This window comes from Emericellopsis atlantica (assembly GCF_019669845.1).
Source record: "Emericellopsis atlantica unplaced genomic scaffold F5Z01scaffold_7, whole genome shotgun sequence".
Taxonomy (NCBI): domain Eukaryota; kingdom Fungi; phylum Ascomycota; class Sordariomycetes; order Hypocreales; family Bionectriaceae; genus Emericellopsis; species Emericellopsis atlantica.
In genome coordinates, this window is record NW_025764709.1 from 590975 (window position 1) to 606289 (window position 15315).

The 15315-nt window shown below is 55.1% G+C and overlaps 3 protein-coding genes across 3 annotated transcripts; all 3 read left to right on the forward strand.

Annotated features, from left to right (window-relative positions):
• The first annotated feature begins 55 nt into the window (after window positions 1-55).
• On the forward strand, window positions 56-458 carry F5Z01DRAFT_649990 (uncharacterized protein). Its single transcript, XM_046263127.1, has one exon. It carries the CDS (start codon window positions 104-106, stop codon window positions 401-403), a length of 300 nt encoding a protein of 99 aa, XP_046120300.1. The 5' UTR covers window positions 56-103; the 3' UTR covers window positions 404-458.
• Window positions 459-9510: 9052 nt separating this feature from the next.
• Window positions 9511-13505, forward strand: F5Z01DRAFT_650000 (uncharacterized protein). The gene is made up of 3 exons (XM_046263128.1): window positions 9511-10424; window positions 10875-13209; window positions 13263-13505. Exons 1-3 carry the CDS (start codon window positions 9999-10001, stop codon window positions 13307-13309), a joined length of 2808 nt encoding a protein of 935 aa, XP_046120301.1. The 5' UTR covers window positions 9511-9998; the 3' UTR covers window positions 13310-13505.
• A 289-nt stretch (window positions 13506-13794) lies between these two features.
• Window positions 13795-15271, forward strand: F5Z01DRAFT_634696 (uncharacterized protein; the record flags this gene model as incomplete). The annotated part of the gene is made up of 4 exons (XM_046262083.1): window positions 13795-13825; window positions 13873-14241; window positions 14310-14525; window positions 14583-15271. The coding sequence occupies 4 exons, from the start codon at window positions 13795-13797 to the stop codon at window positions 15269-15271; spliced, it is 1305 nt and encodes a 434-aa protein (XP_046120302.1).
• Window positions 15272-15315: the final 44 nt, after the last annotated feature.

A 15315-nucleotide genomic window follows, 5' to 3' on the forward strand; every position in this document is an offset into this window, starting at 1 on the left:
ATTCCTAGGTCCGGACCCCGAGGACGCCGCTGTAGGTAACGGCTGCGCATTTTCATGCGAATGCGAGCCCATGCCTTGCATGCTTTGGGCCACTTGAGCCAGAATGCAACTCGTGGTGGTGACTGCGGTAGTATCTAGGTGCTATTTGTCCGACCCCCTATCCAAACAGCTAGCTTCATTCGCCAGCAAGGTCCGCTCCCTGATTATTGTATTGTTGTGGTCTGTTATTTTGTGGTCATTGAGCGCATTACCTGACTGTATTAGACTAGACTACGGGAGTGTCGGGGTGGCTCACTCAGGAGCAGGTCGACATTTTGAAGAAAGGCCGTCAATATCCAGTCCCGGGCATCAAGACATCTTGCGGATATATGCCGACTTTAGAAGTCATGATTGTGTTTTGTGATCTCTTCGGTCCTAGTCTTCTTGGACACTCTGTTCAGTATTTTAGAAAACGACGATATGAGGCTGTCACTCCTCTTCCATAAAAGTTGCCTGCATTCGGAGAGATAGTGCTTAACCCTACAGAGTTTTTGGTAACAGCAGTGTCATTTTGGATGTTCTGGATGCATTCAGGGGCGCCCTGAACCTGCTGGAGGACCTCCTGGAGCGCGGGTTGACCCAGGAACTTACATGTACATTACCAATGAGCACAAGCGTTGATCCCAAATATTGGTGTACTATATTGTGTGGCACCTGGTTATGCCGACCTCTGTCCACTGAGATAGAAGAGTGAAATTATCATTTTCGTTTCATACCTCTTGAACGCACGCGAATACACATTTTATGATTCTGCAGCCGAACGTGAAGTGTTCAACTAGACCCAGGAGCCTTGGACTCACAAATATGGCCACATAATGCATGTTCCCCGGATCAACCCAAAGAGGGATCTACGGATGAAGGGATATATGGCAGCGTAGGGATTCTCCTGGAATCCACGACTGGCCTCCTGTGCGAATTGAGGTCCGGACAGCCACGATACAAGGCGAGCTGCATGACGGGGAAAAGAGTGACCACTGGCACGCACGCGGTAACAGAAGCTATTCTGCGGCTGGACTATGAGAGAGCGGAGGGTATGGTCGTAAGCAAAAAGACATACAACAGCCGGGGTTCGCTGGTCGTCTCCGACCCAACTACTGATCGGCCCCTTAGCGGCTTGACGCTTGGAGAGCGGACGGGATCCCGTATTTTCCACTAGGTGTGGTCGTATGTGCTCGATTGTGCCATTCCCAGAGGTTATGAACATATTCCTTGCCCTTGCTTGTGGGAATGTCTGCCATTTGGAGTCCTGGGCGTCGTAGCAGCCCTCGTCCTGGCATGATACCCCGGCCGTCAAGCTATTGCTTCTGGGTCGTAGGTCACCAACCAATCGCCAGCGGGCTCGTGTTCAGGCAGTCTGAGTGCTTGAGTTGCACTTGTTAATGCCCCTCGCAAATAGCATAGCACTCGGGCGTAGGGGGGGTCGAAGACGAACAGCGGCTCACCGGTGATGCTGTCTTTGACGTTGGCCGTGGCCAAAAGCTCGTCGATGGAGATAATATGGCTAGGGCCGTTCGCAGTCGACGACCAATTGATCTGTTCTTCGATATGCTTTGCAGTATAGGGTCGAACCGGGTATCGATGAAGTACGACTTGTGCTAGCCAGCTGCCGCAAAGTAGGGAGTATCGGGCACTACAATCTTGGGGCCATGTTACATGTAGGCGTTGACGGACCTTGGCTTGTATTTGCTGCGATACTCCTCTTGAAAAGTTGACGAACCCTCGTCGGGTCTGAATGGGCTAATGAGTATGGCGATGAGCAGCGCAAATGCTGTCTATAGACGTCCATTGCTCCCTCTTTCGTATTTTCTACTATCATTCACTGCTCCCCTAATTACGGCAAGCTTATAATGAGTGATCAGATTTTATTTATTTGAATCAATCAAGCCAGTCCTGGATCTTTATATTCAATTCAACCGATTAACCTACCCTACAGCACTCCCTCCTCGACAAGTTGCCACCCTCACTACCTCGTAAGAACAATAGGATAGAGTCGCTGAAGCTTAGTCTTATTACTCGTTTCCGTGGTCTCCTGCGTGGTTGGTAATGGAAGTCCCTTTCAGCATTGTCTGGCCGATGGCCAGTAAGGTAGTAGGGAGCCCAATTTCTGACTTCGCTGCTCATAGCAGTGGAAAGACACCCAATTATTAAAACCACAGACAGGCAAACTTAAATACAATCGCTATATGCCCTACGCTAATCTGGAAACATGGAAACTCAATATAACAGTCATTGTACGGTATTTGATGAGTCAAACTGGGCGAAGAAAAGTCTAGCACAAAGAAGTATCACGATACCGATGTGATGAACACATCACGTTGGGAACTTCTGATATGCACAAGAATACGCGTCGGAGACATGGGCGCGAACAGCGCTGTCATCAACAGTCTGATCGCGTAGCAACCTTACTTTGCAGCACACCGCGAACCCAACCCAACCGCATCTGACGGCTGGACTCGGCATCGCCTGGGGGCTGGACCGAATGTTGAATATTTTCTGACATCGTGCAGCGCATCCATGTTCGAATTGAACACTCGACGGCATCATGACGTCTTCTCCAGCCAGCACCCCCAGGGATTCCCCAGCTCCCACACGCGCGCTGCAGCTCGTCACGCAAGCAACCGCCTTGGCGGGCGTCAGGTGAGCAGCCGCAGGCAACACGATGCTCCAGCCAACGTCAGCGGGAAGAGCACGGCGATCCTTTCGGCACGACGATTGCCATGTGCCCAGGTAAGAAGGATGAGTTGGGATGTACCTAGACTGAACGAATTTGATGGCAACTGGTGGTGGTCGCAGCCAGGATCGCCATGCCAGTCTCGTTGGACAGCGCACAGGAATTGGGGGTTGGTAATAACTGGTTGGATGTCAACAGGATGCGATCTACGCCCAGTTTTAAAGCCACCGCATCCATTACTAGCCGGGCGACTGCCCTTGCACGGAAATTGAACGCAAAAGAGCATGGTTTGATCAAACTCGTGCCGCTTCCGGAGGAAGGAAGAACAGCAAAGAAACTTGAAGGCACCCCTGGTCACCATCTCTTGAAACAGACGGCTCCCGCTATGTCCATTATACACCAGGCGGAATGTACTAATGGAGGCCTCTGGAGAAATGCCGAATTTGCAAAACACAGTGAGTCAAAACGCGTGCGAGTACAGACGATACTTTGCACATCGGCCCAGGCTCTGTTTCGGTCGGTCAAGACTCAAGAGGCAGCCTGAAGGAGCCGTTCTGGTGATATCCCTGCCAAGCCTCTAGGCGGAGCGGCCTCCTGCCGCGCGGATCGTCGATATCTGTCTCTGGTATCCGTACGTACATACGAGTCGGCTTGTAAAGTTTCAAGGTGACTGTAGCTGTGATTTGCTATTGCTACAAATCAACAAGGTACTGACTGGACTCTGTCACTCAGAGCTCCTTTAGTTCTGTCCGGGCAGGGCAGATTCATCATTCAGCCAGCCAGTCACGCAGCTGGCCCCCCAACACAGTGCCAGCAGTTCTGTCGAATCTCTGGCAGACCCATCGACAAGCCAAGCCCTCACACTACTGTAGCAACGACCTTTGTCATGTTTCCAAGTGCAACAGTCCACGTAGAGTCGTGGTGCGATGCGATTGCATAGGCTGCATTAAGCACGCGTCGTGCAAGCGGGTGGCAATCAAGGTTAACAACAACTCTAATAGCGGTGTCTAACTCAACCTCAAGGATGGCCTCTTTCTTGTTGAGGCACGTGGTCACCTGCCTCTGTCATCCTCATCTTTTCGGACAGAGGTTTGTCCGTCTCAAGTCACGGGATGTGGCAGATGGAGACAAGAGAGCCGAGCACGGACGCGTCGCCAAGGCATTATTCTCCGGGGAACACAGGCCTGACGTTGTGCTTCAGGGGGTGCCAGGGGGACCCACGAACGCGCTCGGCAGAGCGGCACGAGGCGATTGCCCACGCGCACTTGGCGATGGGGAGAAATGGATCGTTTGAGAGTTGAGAGTTGAGACCTGCGGCTGCGCGCTGCCTCCCGTTTGCTCGTGGAGGACGACGCGTCTGCGTACGGGATCAGCCTCGTGTCATGGAACTGCGCTTGCCTGAAGAGCAGCCTGAGGCCCTGAGATTCGTTGCTTCTGAAGTTCTGAGTTCTGAACCGTACGTCAGAGGCTGACTTGGCATAGGACAGGGATTGATGAGTTTCCCGTGCCGGTGCCGAAGGCGTCAGAGCCTCAACTGGGCTTGGCCTCGTGTCGACGAAACAGTCGACCTGGATTCTCATTGCCACCCACAATTCGCGGTGGGCATCTGGAAATGAACAGTGCCGATGTGAACGCAGGACCTGAGGACAGATTCGAGTCATTCCACAGAGGACATCTCCTAGATTGCCGTAAGGCCTCAGTGTCCCCACACCCCCACTTGCCTTGGTCAGTTAGTAGGGTACGTATACTCTAACAGAGTTCGGTGAGCAACACGACAAAACGGGATACGGTCACGCCTCGCGGCGAACTCCGGGCTACAAGCAGCGTTACCTAATTTTGGTGGTATCGAATGTATTCCTTCAATTAACACCGGTCATGGGCTGTAATCCTTGTTGTGCGTGGGTCTGAGGCCTTACGGCAATCTAGGAGATGGACGCGCCGAGGACGCGCTGGCCGTGCTGGCCGTGCTGGCCGTGTGGGTTCCGGCCGTAGACCGGGGATGAAACGGACTTGTCAGCGGTATTGGCGCCAAGTCCGGCCTTTGTTTGCCGGTGTTGCTATTGCAGCAAATTTGCAAACGGCCGATTCCAGCCACTCTCGTACGTACGCGAATCGTCCAGCCAAGACGATACGTAGTCACTGAATCGGAAGCAAATCTGCCTCACCATTCACAGCGCTATTTGTTATCAGAGCGTAATTAGGCGCAATTATCACCGGGTTTAACGTACGTACACACGCACGTACGTACAACAAAACACCGCAGCAAAAGGGAGCTAGAAGCCGACATAGGTGAGAAAGAAAAAAAAAGTTGCAAGTCAACTCGGATCAGCAATTGCCGGCCAGAGCGACCGGAGAGTGTCTTTCCTAATGCGTGCATGGTCTCGGAGCGCTTGTGCGGCAGGCGGGCCCAGTGAGCTCTTGCACTACGGAGCGACTACGTACGAGTACGTACTTCACTAACCCTACAGGACTGACCGACGGACCGTGAGAGCAGACATTATTGTCTTATTGCCTAGGGGTTGATTAACCAAAGGCGACGACAATAACACGACAGCCTAATTCATGGCAGCGACGCCATCTCGGCCGTTCTATCTACCGCCTGGTACGTGAGGAAGCAGACGGATGTAAAGCCACGCACATGTCTACGTACTACCACGTCGGCACAACCGCCGGCGTTTTGCCCACGGACCGTAGTCGAATATTCATCGCAGCAGGCAGACCTGAACGCGAGCGCGAGGCTCACCAGGAAAAGTGAGGGCGAAGGAAATAAATGCCTCTGCGTGAGAGCGAAACCCACCCATCGCTCGGCACCATCGGCGGCAGATATCGGAAACCCTTCATGCAGAGAGAGGAGCCTCCTGTCCTACGTATCCATAATTCATCATGCGTCGCAGCGGACAAAAATCTGGAGGAGGGTCCCTTTTTTGACCCTTTGGGGCCTTTGCTGCACCCACTTGCATACAAGTGCGACGAACCAGCCCAGGGGAAATGGACCTGGCCGTGTTCGAAGCAGAGAGGCATATAAACAATGTTATCGGCGGGCTGAGAACGAGGACGAGGACGACTCAGACAGCTGCATGTCTTTCGCTACGTAGTTCGTATGTACTGTACGTATTGCACTTGTGCTTGCGTACGTACGCACGCGACAGCTGTCCGAAAGTCGCTCACCGGCTGAAATAGTCGTTGCCATTCATACCGCTGGCCGTAGATCTGGACCTTGTTCCAATTTTGAGGCAAATATGCGCGACCCTTTGTCTGCGGCTTGAATCTCGAGCAGCCAGAATAAATTAATTAGTTTACTCTGAATGGACGGGGGCGCTCTCCACCCGCTGCGGGAAGCCCGATGGCTGCCGAATAATCCTGTATTTGCGTATTCTAGAAGCATGCATCGACTGTACGTACCAGCACCCATTTATTGGATAATGGCTCTTATTATCACAGTAAGCGTTATCAACCTCGGAAACTTGACTGCGCAGTACGTATCTCTCTCTCTCTCTCTCTCTCTCTCTCTCGCGAACGCCGCCGCCGACGACGAAACCTCGGCGCGGAAGCAAGGAGCCTCTTCAAATCCTGATCATGGGCTTCTGATCACAGCGCAGACTCAAATTTCTGAGTGAGAGTCGTGTCAACGAAACGAAGCACCCGAGGCTGCCGCGTATTGCGGAATCTGCGGAAAGCTGGACAGTGCGTTCGACGAGGTGTGACAGACAAGACTGCTGATTTCGCCTCGCCACATCGTAATGAGGCGGTTGTCCAGTGCGGCCGTGCCTGTCGAAAAGTTCCGTGATGCTTCCAGAAGCCTTTGCCGCTCCACCTACCTCTGCATGTACGTACCGTGCAGTCGATGCTAGGACCGTTTTGGTTTGTCGGTGAGGCGACTGGAGATGTCGTGGGCGCTTAACGTAATACTGTTTGTGCAATGCATCAGGATGTCACGCCTTCATCAGCGTGAAAAGGCGGTCGCCAGTCAATTGCCGCGCTTCTATTGTCTGAGGTAATAGAACCATGCTGTTTATCAAATCAATTCATTTGTCGATCAAGTACTTTACGTACGTACGAAGGAGGCGGGACCACTGTCCACGCACTTGATCCCGCGCCCCACGAAGTGGCTGCAGCAGCTCTGTGATCTGTCCCACACTGGCTTCACTTGCTCAGTTGGGAAATGTTCGAGTCGTGATTGGCTCGTGTCTTGTTGTTCGTCCCGTCGCTTGTTGTTTACGGACAGTATTATTGTTATTATTGTTATTATGTTGTTGATCGAGGTGGTCTTGTCATGTTTGACTTGCTGCGAATTGGTGCTGGAATGTTACGTGTTCGCAATGCCAATCCTCGAAAACAAAACAACGTGACGATCGGCTTGGAGCGTTTCTGGTCGAGAATGTCTCATGAGAACGGCACTTCCGCATGCTTTCGGTCGATGTCCGTATGCAAAGAGCAGAGAAAGATCATCGCTGTGCCTTAGCCGGGCACGTCTCGAAAACGAACCGGCTCGGCGTAATCAATTGTGAGAAGGAGCTGGCAGGCGCCCGTCTGGGGAAGATGCTCCTGGTGATACAATATTGATCCAAGCGGGCGATCATGTTTGTTGGCTTCCCCTCAATTGACGAAAGGGTACATGTGGTTCCTTGGCTCTGCTCAGGGTTCATCTGCATGAGGTGCGATCGAGGCCGCCGGCCAAGAGAGCCAAGAAGCACTGTACAGAACAACAAAAAACGTCGTGACGGCATGCCACGTTCAACCTGTGATCAAAATGCAAGACCTGCTAGTACGTAGTACCGCAAGCGACTGCTCATATGAGACAGAACGCTACCGTCATCTCGGATTCATAGTTTGGGTCAACCTTCAACCTTAATCGCCGTTTCCAGCCATGACAGTCTCAAGCGAACTCTCTCTCGACCTCTGGCATCAGCAGTGACGTTATGATTCTGCGCCGCGCGACAGCGCAGACACCCCTGTCCACACACTGAAGGCATCGCTAGCAAAAAGGTTGCTTCCGGCAGGTGATCATCTTTAAGCTTGCATGTGCGCACGTATTATCGTCATCTGCCTCATCAATCACAGCGCAGGGCTGTGAAGACTGGAGCCTGGAAGCGAGGCGCTCGCCCGCGGGAGTGCCTGAACGGACGGCAGCTAACAGCATTAACCAAATCCGTACGCAGAGCAGCCATTCATTAGTCTGATATCGACGGGCCTCATCCTCAAAGGGCCGGGGCGGTCGGTCGACGGTTGGAGTCGAGAGGATGGGGGTCATGAGGGCCCCAAAAGGCGGTCTTGGATTTAACAGTGGCGTCATTGGCCGCATTGGCCCAGTGGGTTGGCTGGTCAATCCTCAGAATTTCCTCAGGTCTTGATACGGCGCTCGGCGCTCCAGAGCCGTTCGCCGGTTGTTGAAAATGCCTCAGCGTCGCGAGCGAAAAAAGTGTTATCCCGAGGTCCTCCTGCGTCCTGGCGCACACTGGGTGACTGGTGGGCATCCCGCGTGGGATGCACAGTGTGAGCGGCTCGCGCACGGAGTGCCCGAAAGCGCGAATTCGCGAGTCGGCGCGCGCATAAAGGGCCAGGCCAGAAAAAGAGTGGGATGAGCAAGGCGAGCTAGCGAGAGAAGAGCCGGCCGGGTGTGACTGGCTGGATATGGGCAGGGAAATCGAAAAGAGCGCCAGCAATGGACAAAAAGTCGGGTAGGTGGGAATTTGGCAGGCCCACTAGCGAGCGAGCGATGGGGCGCCAACGACGGGCGACGTGCAGCTTGCAGGCTACGGTCTTCCCGTCAGGGTACTTGTGCTGTACGTACCCGCTGCTGGGTCTGCCTGCAGTGCGGGCGGGCGATGGAGTGCAGCAGGAATAATGGGGATGACGATGTGCCTCGTGAGACCTTCAATCGTGAGCCAACGAGAACAGCCTCGAGTCGTCGCAGATCCAGTACGTAAGGTAGTTCATGACATTGGCCACCAAAGTGTCCTGGAGATACTGGGGACACGCTGCCGTGCGTCAGACCACTCCGTGGCCGCGCTGGATCACTGCTTCCGCTTGCCTGGTGATGCTTCCATGCGAGTCAATGCGCCGTTGATCTCTTGTTTACCTCGTCAACAACAAGTTCCGCAGACGGGCAGCACGAATGTACGGAGACTGTGTGACAGTGACCAAGGGCCGAATGCAGGACTGGAGTGGATGTCCCGCACAGTGTCTCTGTGCTGGGGGAACAGGCGCAAAACGCCTGTAAGCTGGTGCTGTGCTCCCGGTCCGGTCCAGTCTCCCACGTCCAGTCCCAGCACGCCAGAGACAGTGCGGGTCCTGGCCAATCTCTAATCTGCAGCCGGCCTTGCCGTCCGTCGCTCATCAGTGAGACTCACTGACTGACACGGCTGTCACGATGCCGATAAGGATTTGACCAGTTTTCACTAAGCGTCCAACCAGATTACGCATGACGTAGGCGGGCTTCAGTCGCTCAACATTGATGGTCTCGTGGACAGGTGAACTGGCCTGCTCCGTTACTACCTCGAGCGGTCTCGCGTGCGACTGCCCTTAAGCTTAATCGGACTGCCCTAGGTGCAAAGTCAATCTAATCTTCCTTGGTGGTGGTGGTGACCTCGGGTGGTCATCGACTGGTGGATGGATGAGGACAGGACTGGACTGGAGTGGTGCACAGTCGCAGGAGGCAGCCAATTCGTACAGTGGGGGGCCCTCTGCCTGTCGCTACGGCAGGCACAGGTACCGGCTCTGAAATCACATCGGAAATGGATGGATGACCCCAGCGTTTTTGGAGCGCGAGAATTGCTGCCCCAGAATACGTATGTATGGAGCTGCGGGCCCCTGTCGGCGGTCGCGGTCAATCGGCACCATCGTGGGGCCCAGTAGCGGCCATGTACTCGAAACGTCCTGACAAGCGTGGTGAACGCAGAGTGAGTGAGACACCGTTCACCTGCTCACTACATCCAGTCTCCCAGAGGTGCTGGCGCCTCAGCTGGGAGGCCCTACTGGAATAGGCCGCGCTGTTTTTGGCGCAGCATGCATCCACCGCGTGTACGGCCAGGCCGCACCTTCCATTGAAATACTCTTCCCACCCTCACCCACGAACTTTTCCTTCTCTCTCCCCTTCTTCTTCTTCACCCACGAATGCTGTGCTTGTAGCGACACCTAACTCTCTTCGTGCGGTGCTCGACACTTCCTCCCCCCTTCCCCCCCTCCCCTCTTGTCACTTGTTTTACAGCAGACGAGAAAAAAAAGACGACGCCAGCAACATACTCACTCTCACTTAATACCGATCTTGCTTGGTCTACCAAACCGCATCATGGCTGATCCCAAGGCGACCGGCGCTCCTGCGCTGGATACCAACATCGAGTCTGGCGGCTTCGACGAGAAGCGCGCCCACGATGCCCCCCACCACCACGACTCGGCTGCTCCCGCCGAGGGCGGCGCGATGCCTCCCAAGCCTGCTGCGGATGAGGAGGAAGACGAGGACATGGATGCTCTCATTGAGGATCTCGAGTCCGAAGATGGTCACCAGTTCGAGGAGGAAGAGGAGGACACCAACCCCGGCGGTGGCCGCACCGTCCCCGAGGACATGCTCCAGACCGACTCGCGCGTTGGTCTGACCGAGTCTGAGGTTACCGCTCGTCGCAAGAAGTACGGTCTCAACCAGATGAAGGAGGAGAAGGAGAACCTCCTGCTCAAGTTCCTCGGTTTCTTCATTGGTCCTATCCAGTTCGTCATGGAGGTATGTCACTCTTTTCGCTGTTTACTTCACTCTACCTGCTTGTTTTGCCACATGGCATTCAGGCCCACACATACACACACTTTTTCTTTCCCTCGCACGAAATCAAACACCTTGAAACAGCGCGTTTGTTGGGCCGCCTTTGTTGTGTCCAGCCTTACTTCCTGCGCTGTTTTGGTGCGAGATTGCATTGCGACCCACACGAGCAACTGGCGTGCGCCATTGGCCAATCCGTGGGCTGCCTCTGATTCCTGGCGTTCTCTCCGGGTCTCGATGCATCCACATTTGACGGGCATCGGCACGGTCTTGGCGCTATGTGGTGGATCCTTCGCGGTCGCTCACTTTTTTGCTCGCTTTGCGCTAGCTTTCACGCGCTGGTCGCATCGGCATCGCTTTTCGCTCATTACTCGCCCATTGTTTATACGAACATGCTTGGCTGACAATCTCCACTAGGCTGCCGCTGTCCTCGCTGCCGGTCTCGAGGATTGGGTCGATTTCGGTGTCATTTGCGCTCTGCTCCTGCTCAACGCCTGTGTCGGTTTCTTCCAGGAATACCAGGCCGGCTCCATCGTCGACGAACTCAAGAAGACCCTCGCCCTCAAGGCTGTTGTCCTCCGTGATGGCACTCTCAAGGAGGTCGAGGCCCCCGAAGTCGTTCCCGGTGATATCCTCCAGGTTGAGGAGGGTACCATTATCCCCGCCGATGGTCGCATCGTCACTGAGGATGCCTTCCTCCAGGTTGACCAGTCTGCCCTGACCGGTGAGTCGCTCGCCGTCGACAAGCACAAGGGCGACAACTGCTTCGCCTCCTCCGCCGTCAAGCGTGGTGAGTGCTTCATCGTCATCACCGCCACTGGTGACAACACCTTCGTCGGTCGCGCCGCTGCCCTCGTCTCCCAGTCCTCTGGCGGCACCGGTCACTTCACTGAGGTGCTCAACGGCATTGGTACGATTCTGCTCATCCTCGTCGTCCTCACCCTCCTCATCGTCTGGGTGTCTTCGTTCTACCGCTCCAACGGCATTGTCCAGATCCTCAAGTTCACACTTGGTATTACCATTGTTGGTGTTCCCGTCGGTCTTCCCGCTGTCGTCACCACCACCATGGCTGTCGGTGCCGCCTACCTCGCCAAGAAGCAGGCCATTGTCCAGAAGCTCTCTGCCATCGAGTCCCTCGCTGGCGTCGAGATTCTGTGCTCTGACAAGACCGGTACCCTGACCAAGAACAAGCTCTCCCTGGCTGAGCCCTTCACCGTCGCCGGTGTCGAGCCCGATGACCTGATGCTCACTGCCTGTCTCGCTGCCTCGCGCAAGAAGAAGGGTATCGATGCCATCGACAAGGCCTTCCTGAAGTCCCTCAAGTTCTACCCCCGCGCCAAGTCTGTCCTGTCCAAGTACCAGGTTCTCGAGTTCCACCCCTTCGACCCTGTCTCCAAGAAAGTCCAGGCCGTGGTCCAGTCTCCCCAGGGCGAGCGCATTGTCTGCGTCAAGGGTGCTCCTCTGTTTGTTCTTAAGACCGTCGAGGAGGACCACCCCATCCCCGAGGACATTGACAAGGCCTATAAGAACTGTGTCGCCGAGTTCGCTACCCGTGGTTTCCGTTCGCTCGGTGTCGCCCGCAAGCGTGGTGAGGGTGCCTGGGAGATTCTCGGCATCATGCCCTGCCTCGACCCTCCCCGTCACGACACTGCCCGCACCATCAACGAGGCGAAGAAGCTCGGTCTCTCCATCAAGATGCTTACTGGTGACGCCGTTGGCATTGCCCGTGAGACTTCCCGCCAGCTCGGTCTCGGTACCAACGTCTACAACGCTGAGCGCCTCGGTCTCGGTGGCGGTGGTGACATGCCTGGTTCCGAGGTCTACGACTTCGTCGAGGCTGCCGATGGTTTCGCCGAGGTCTTCCCCCAGCACAAGTACTCCGTCGTCGAGATTCTGCAGCAGCGTGGCTACCTGGTTGCCATGACTGGTGACGGTGTCAACGATGCTCCCTCGCTGAAGAAGGCCGATACTGGTATTGCCGTCGAGGGTTCGTCCGATGCTGCCCGCTCTGCTGCCGATATCGTCTTCCTTGCCCCTGGTCTCGGTGCCATCATCGATGCCCTCAAGACCTCCCGCCAGATCTTCCACCGCATGTACTCATACGTTGTCTACCGTATCGCCCTGTCGCTGCACATGGAGATCTTCCTCGGCCTCTGGATCGCCATCCTCAACCGCTCCCTCAACCTCAACCTCATTGTCTTCATCGCCATTTTCGCCGATATCGCCACCCTGGCCATCGCTTACGACAACGCTCCCTTCTCGCAGACTCCCGTCAAGTGGAACCTGCCCAAGCTCTGGGGCATGTCTGTTCTCCTCGGCTTTGTCCTGGCCGTTGGTTCGTGGGTCTGCTTGACCACCATGTACGTTGGTGGTGAGAACGGCGGTATCACCCAGAACCGTGGTGACATTGACCTGGTTCTCTTCCTCGAGATCTCCCTCACTGAGAACTGGCTGATCTTCATCACCCGTGCCAACGGTCCCTTCTGGACCTCCATCCCCTCGTGGCAGCTCACCGGCGCCATTCTGGCCGTCGACATCCTCGCCACCCTCTTCGCTGTCTTCGGTTGGTTCCGTGGCTACGGCCACCGTGTCAACATCGTCGGTGTCGTCCGTATCTGGATCTTCTCCTTCGGTGTCTTCGCCATCATGGGTGGTCTCTACTACTTCATGCAGGGATCCACCGGCTTCGACAACCTCATGCACGGCAAGTCGCCCAAGCGCAACCAGAAGCAGCGCTCGCTTGAGGACTTTGGTATGCACCCCCCATTCTTCCGCTTTGCAATTGCATCCACTAACATGTCCCAGTCGTCTCTCTCCAGCGTGTCTCGACCCAGCACGAGAAGGCCCAATAGATGGCGCTATACCCCCTCGTGCCGATCACCGGTCGTTTTCCTTTCATTTTGTCCAAATTTTGCATCGTAAAGAATCGTACATTTGGGTGGGAAGCGTCAGGAGTGCCTGAGGTGTAGACGCTTGTCATTTCATCCATGTCTTAGACTATAGAGACACTTAATCCAATACAAAAAAATAATAAACTTGCGTGTCTGGTGATCTTTGCAGCATGTACTCAATACCCGAAGGCAAGGCGTTGCAGAGACTGAGATGGCTCGCATTCGCAAGGTACTACCTGGAATCAGGCCCGTCCCGTCGTTGTCACGTGATGGGCTCATGTGACTTCAGGTCGCTCGTTGAAATAAATCTTGTAGTGCACAACCACACAATCACATCAATCTACTTTGCTCGAATTGACATCCTTTTACGGCCTTTAAAAGCGAATGGTGCATCTTCTTATCTACAGGCCATTGTATTCCTGACTATTTCTGAGTTATCTGACAGGATGCCCATGCAAATACCAGGGTACTACTTTGGTCAGTCTCCATCCTCTTGATTGCGTCTTTCTCTAACCAGGACGTAGATCCCGAGAAGAAGAAATACTTCAAGATTGAGAAGAACCACACGGCGCCCAGCTCCGTGGCATGGTCGACTGACGCCGTCAAGCGCCGCAAGACGCAAGACCAGATCTCCAAGGCGGCCAGGAAGCGCACCCACGAGACGAGGCGGAATGTGCAGCGATGTCCGTACTTTGAGAATCCCCTCTACGGCGTGTTCGAGAGGGAGCTGAGTGGGCCGCATGGATTTAGGGCAAGAGACGTGCGCCCGGGGATATGGGCTCGTGGGTTGCTCCCAGCTAGGAAGACGACGTTTGGCCGCGAGCGAGGGGATGGCGCAGGCGTGGAGTCCTTTTGCGTTGCTGGGTCTGCGGGGAAGAGAGTGCTTTATGCATGTGAGTTTCTTTCGTTGGCCATCGTTGAGATGGGGAGAGAGTGGGATCTGTGGGCTGACGGAACATAGCAACCTTGGAGACGGAGCTTGCGGCCGTGCGTGTCGATGAACGGCATCAAGCAAGGTTACAACGAGAACAAGTCCCGACGCCGGGCGTGTCCAAGGTTCGATATCACGAGGCCTCGGGGCGGATGCTGGTCGCCCCGGCGATGGGGATGGATCAGTGCTCGCTGACGACGTTTGTGCCGTCGAGAGATGCCAGGGGGAGCTGGTTGCCAGGGGAGAGTGAGTGGAATCGTCTTTTTGGAGTACCTTAGCAGATTTGACTGACCACGGTATTAGCGCCTTCGTACCAGCAGCTCTCGATGCGGCATCGAGTGTTGAGCGAGTGGTGCACCAATGCTTTGATGCCCTCGTCCCTAGACGGCACGCTTGCCTTCCTCGGCACAAACCAAGGCGTCGTACAGGTTTCCGTGCAAGACAGCATGCGCATCCTGTCAGGTAAAGAAGGAGAGCAGGTGTCACCCAAAGACGTGTACGCCCTGGACGCCCAGAAAGACAGACCGAACATTGTGTTCGCTGGCGGACGCAAGGCCAAGCTGTGGATGACGGACCTGCGCGAGGGCGGCTGGCAGGCTATACGGATACCCAGTGCGGTGGCCAAGGTACGCAGCCTGAACGAGCATCAAGTCCTAGTGTCGGGGCTCAAGTCCACCCTAGCGGTGTATGACCTTCGCTTCAGCAGGCGAGACTGGCCGCTGGTGCGGATGGAGGACTTTAGGAACGAGGTGCACCTGGACGTGGGCATGGACGTCTCGACGGAGCTGGGCGTCGTCGCTGCGTCGCATGGTGCGGGTCTGGGACTGTACTCGTTGGACAGCGGCAAGAGAGTCAAGTGTCCTGCGCTCGACAGCGTGACTCTACGCGCGAAAGAGATTGCGTTTCACGACGATGAGCTCTGGTTTGGGATGGGTATGGCTGTTCGGTCCTACACGTACAATAGTCTTAGCGGGCCTGAGAACGAAGCTTAATCAAGATCATATATGCCAGCCAAGCATCAATCAACCATTGTTCT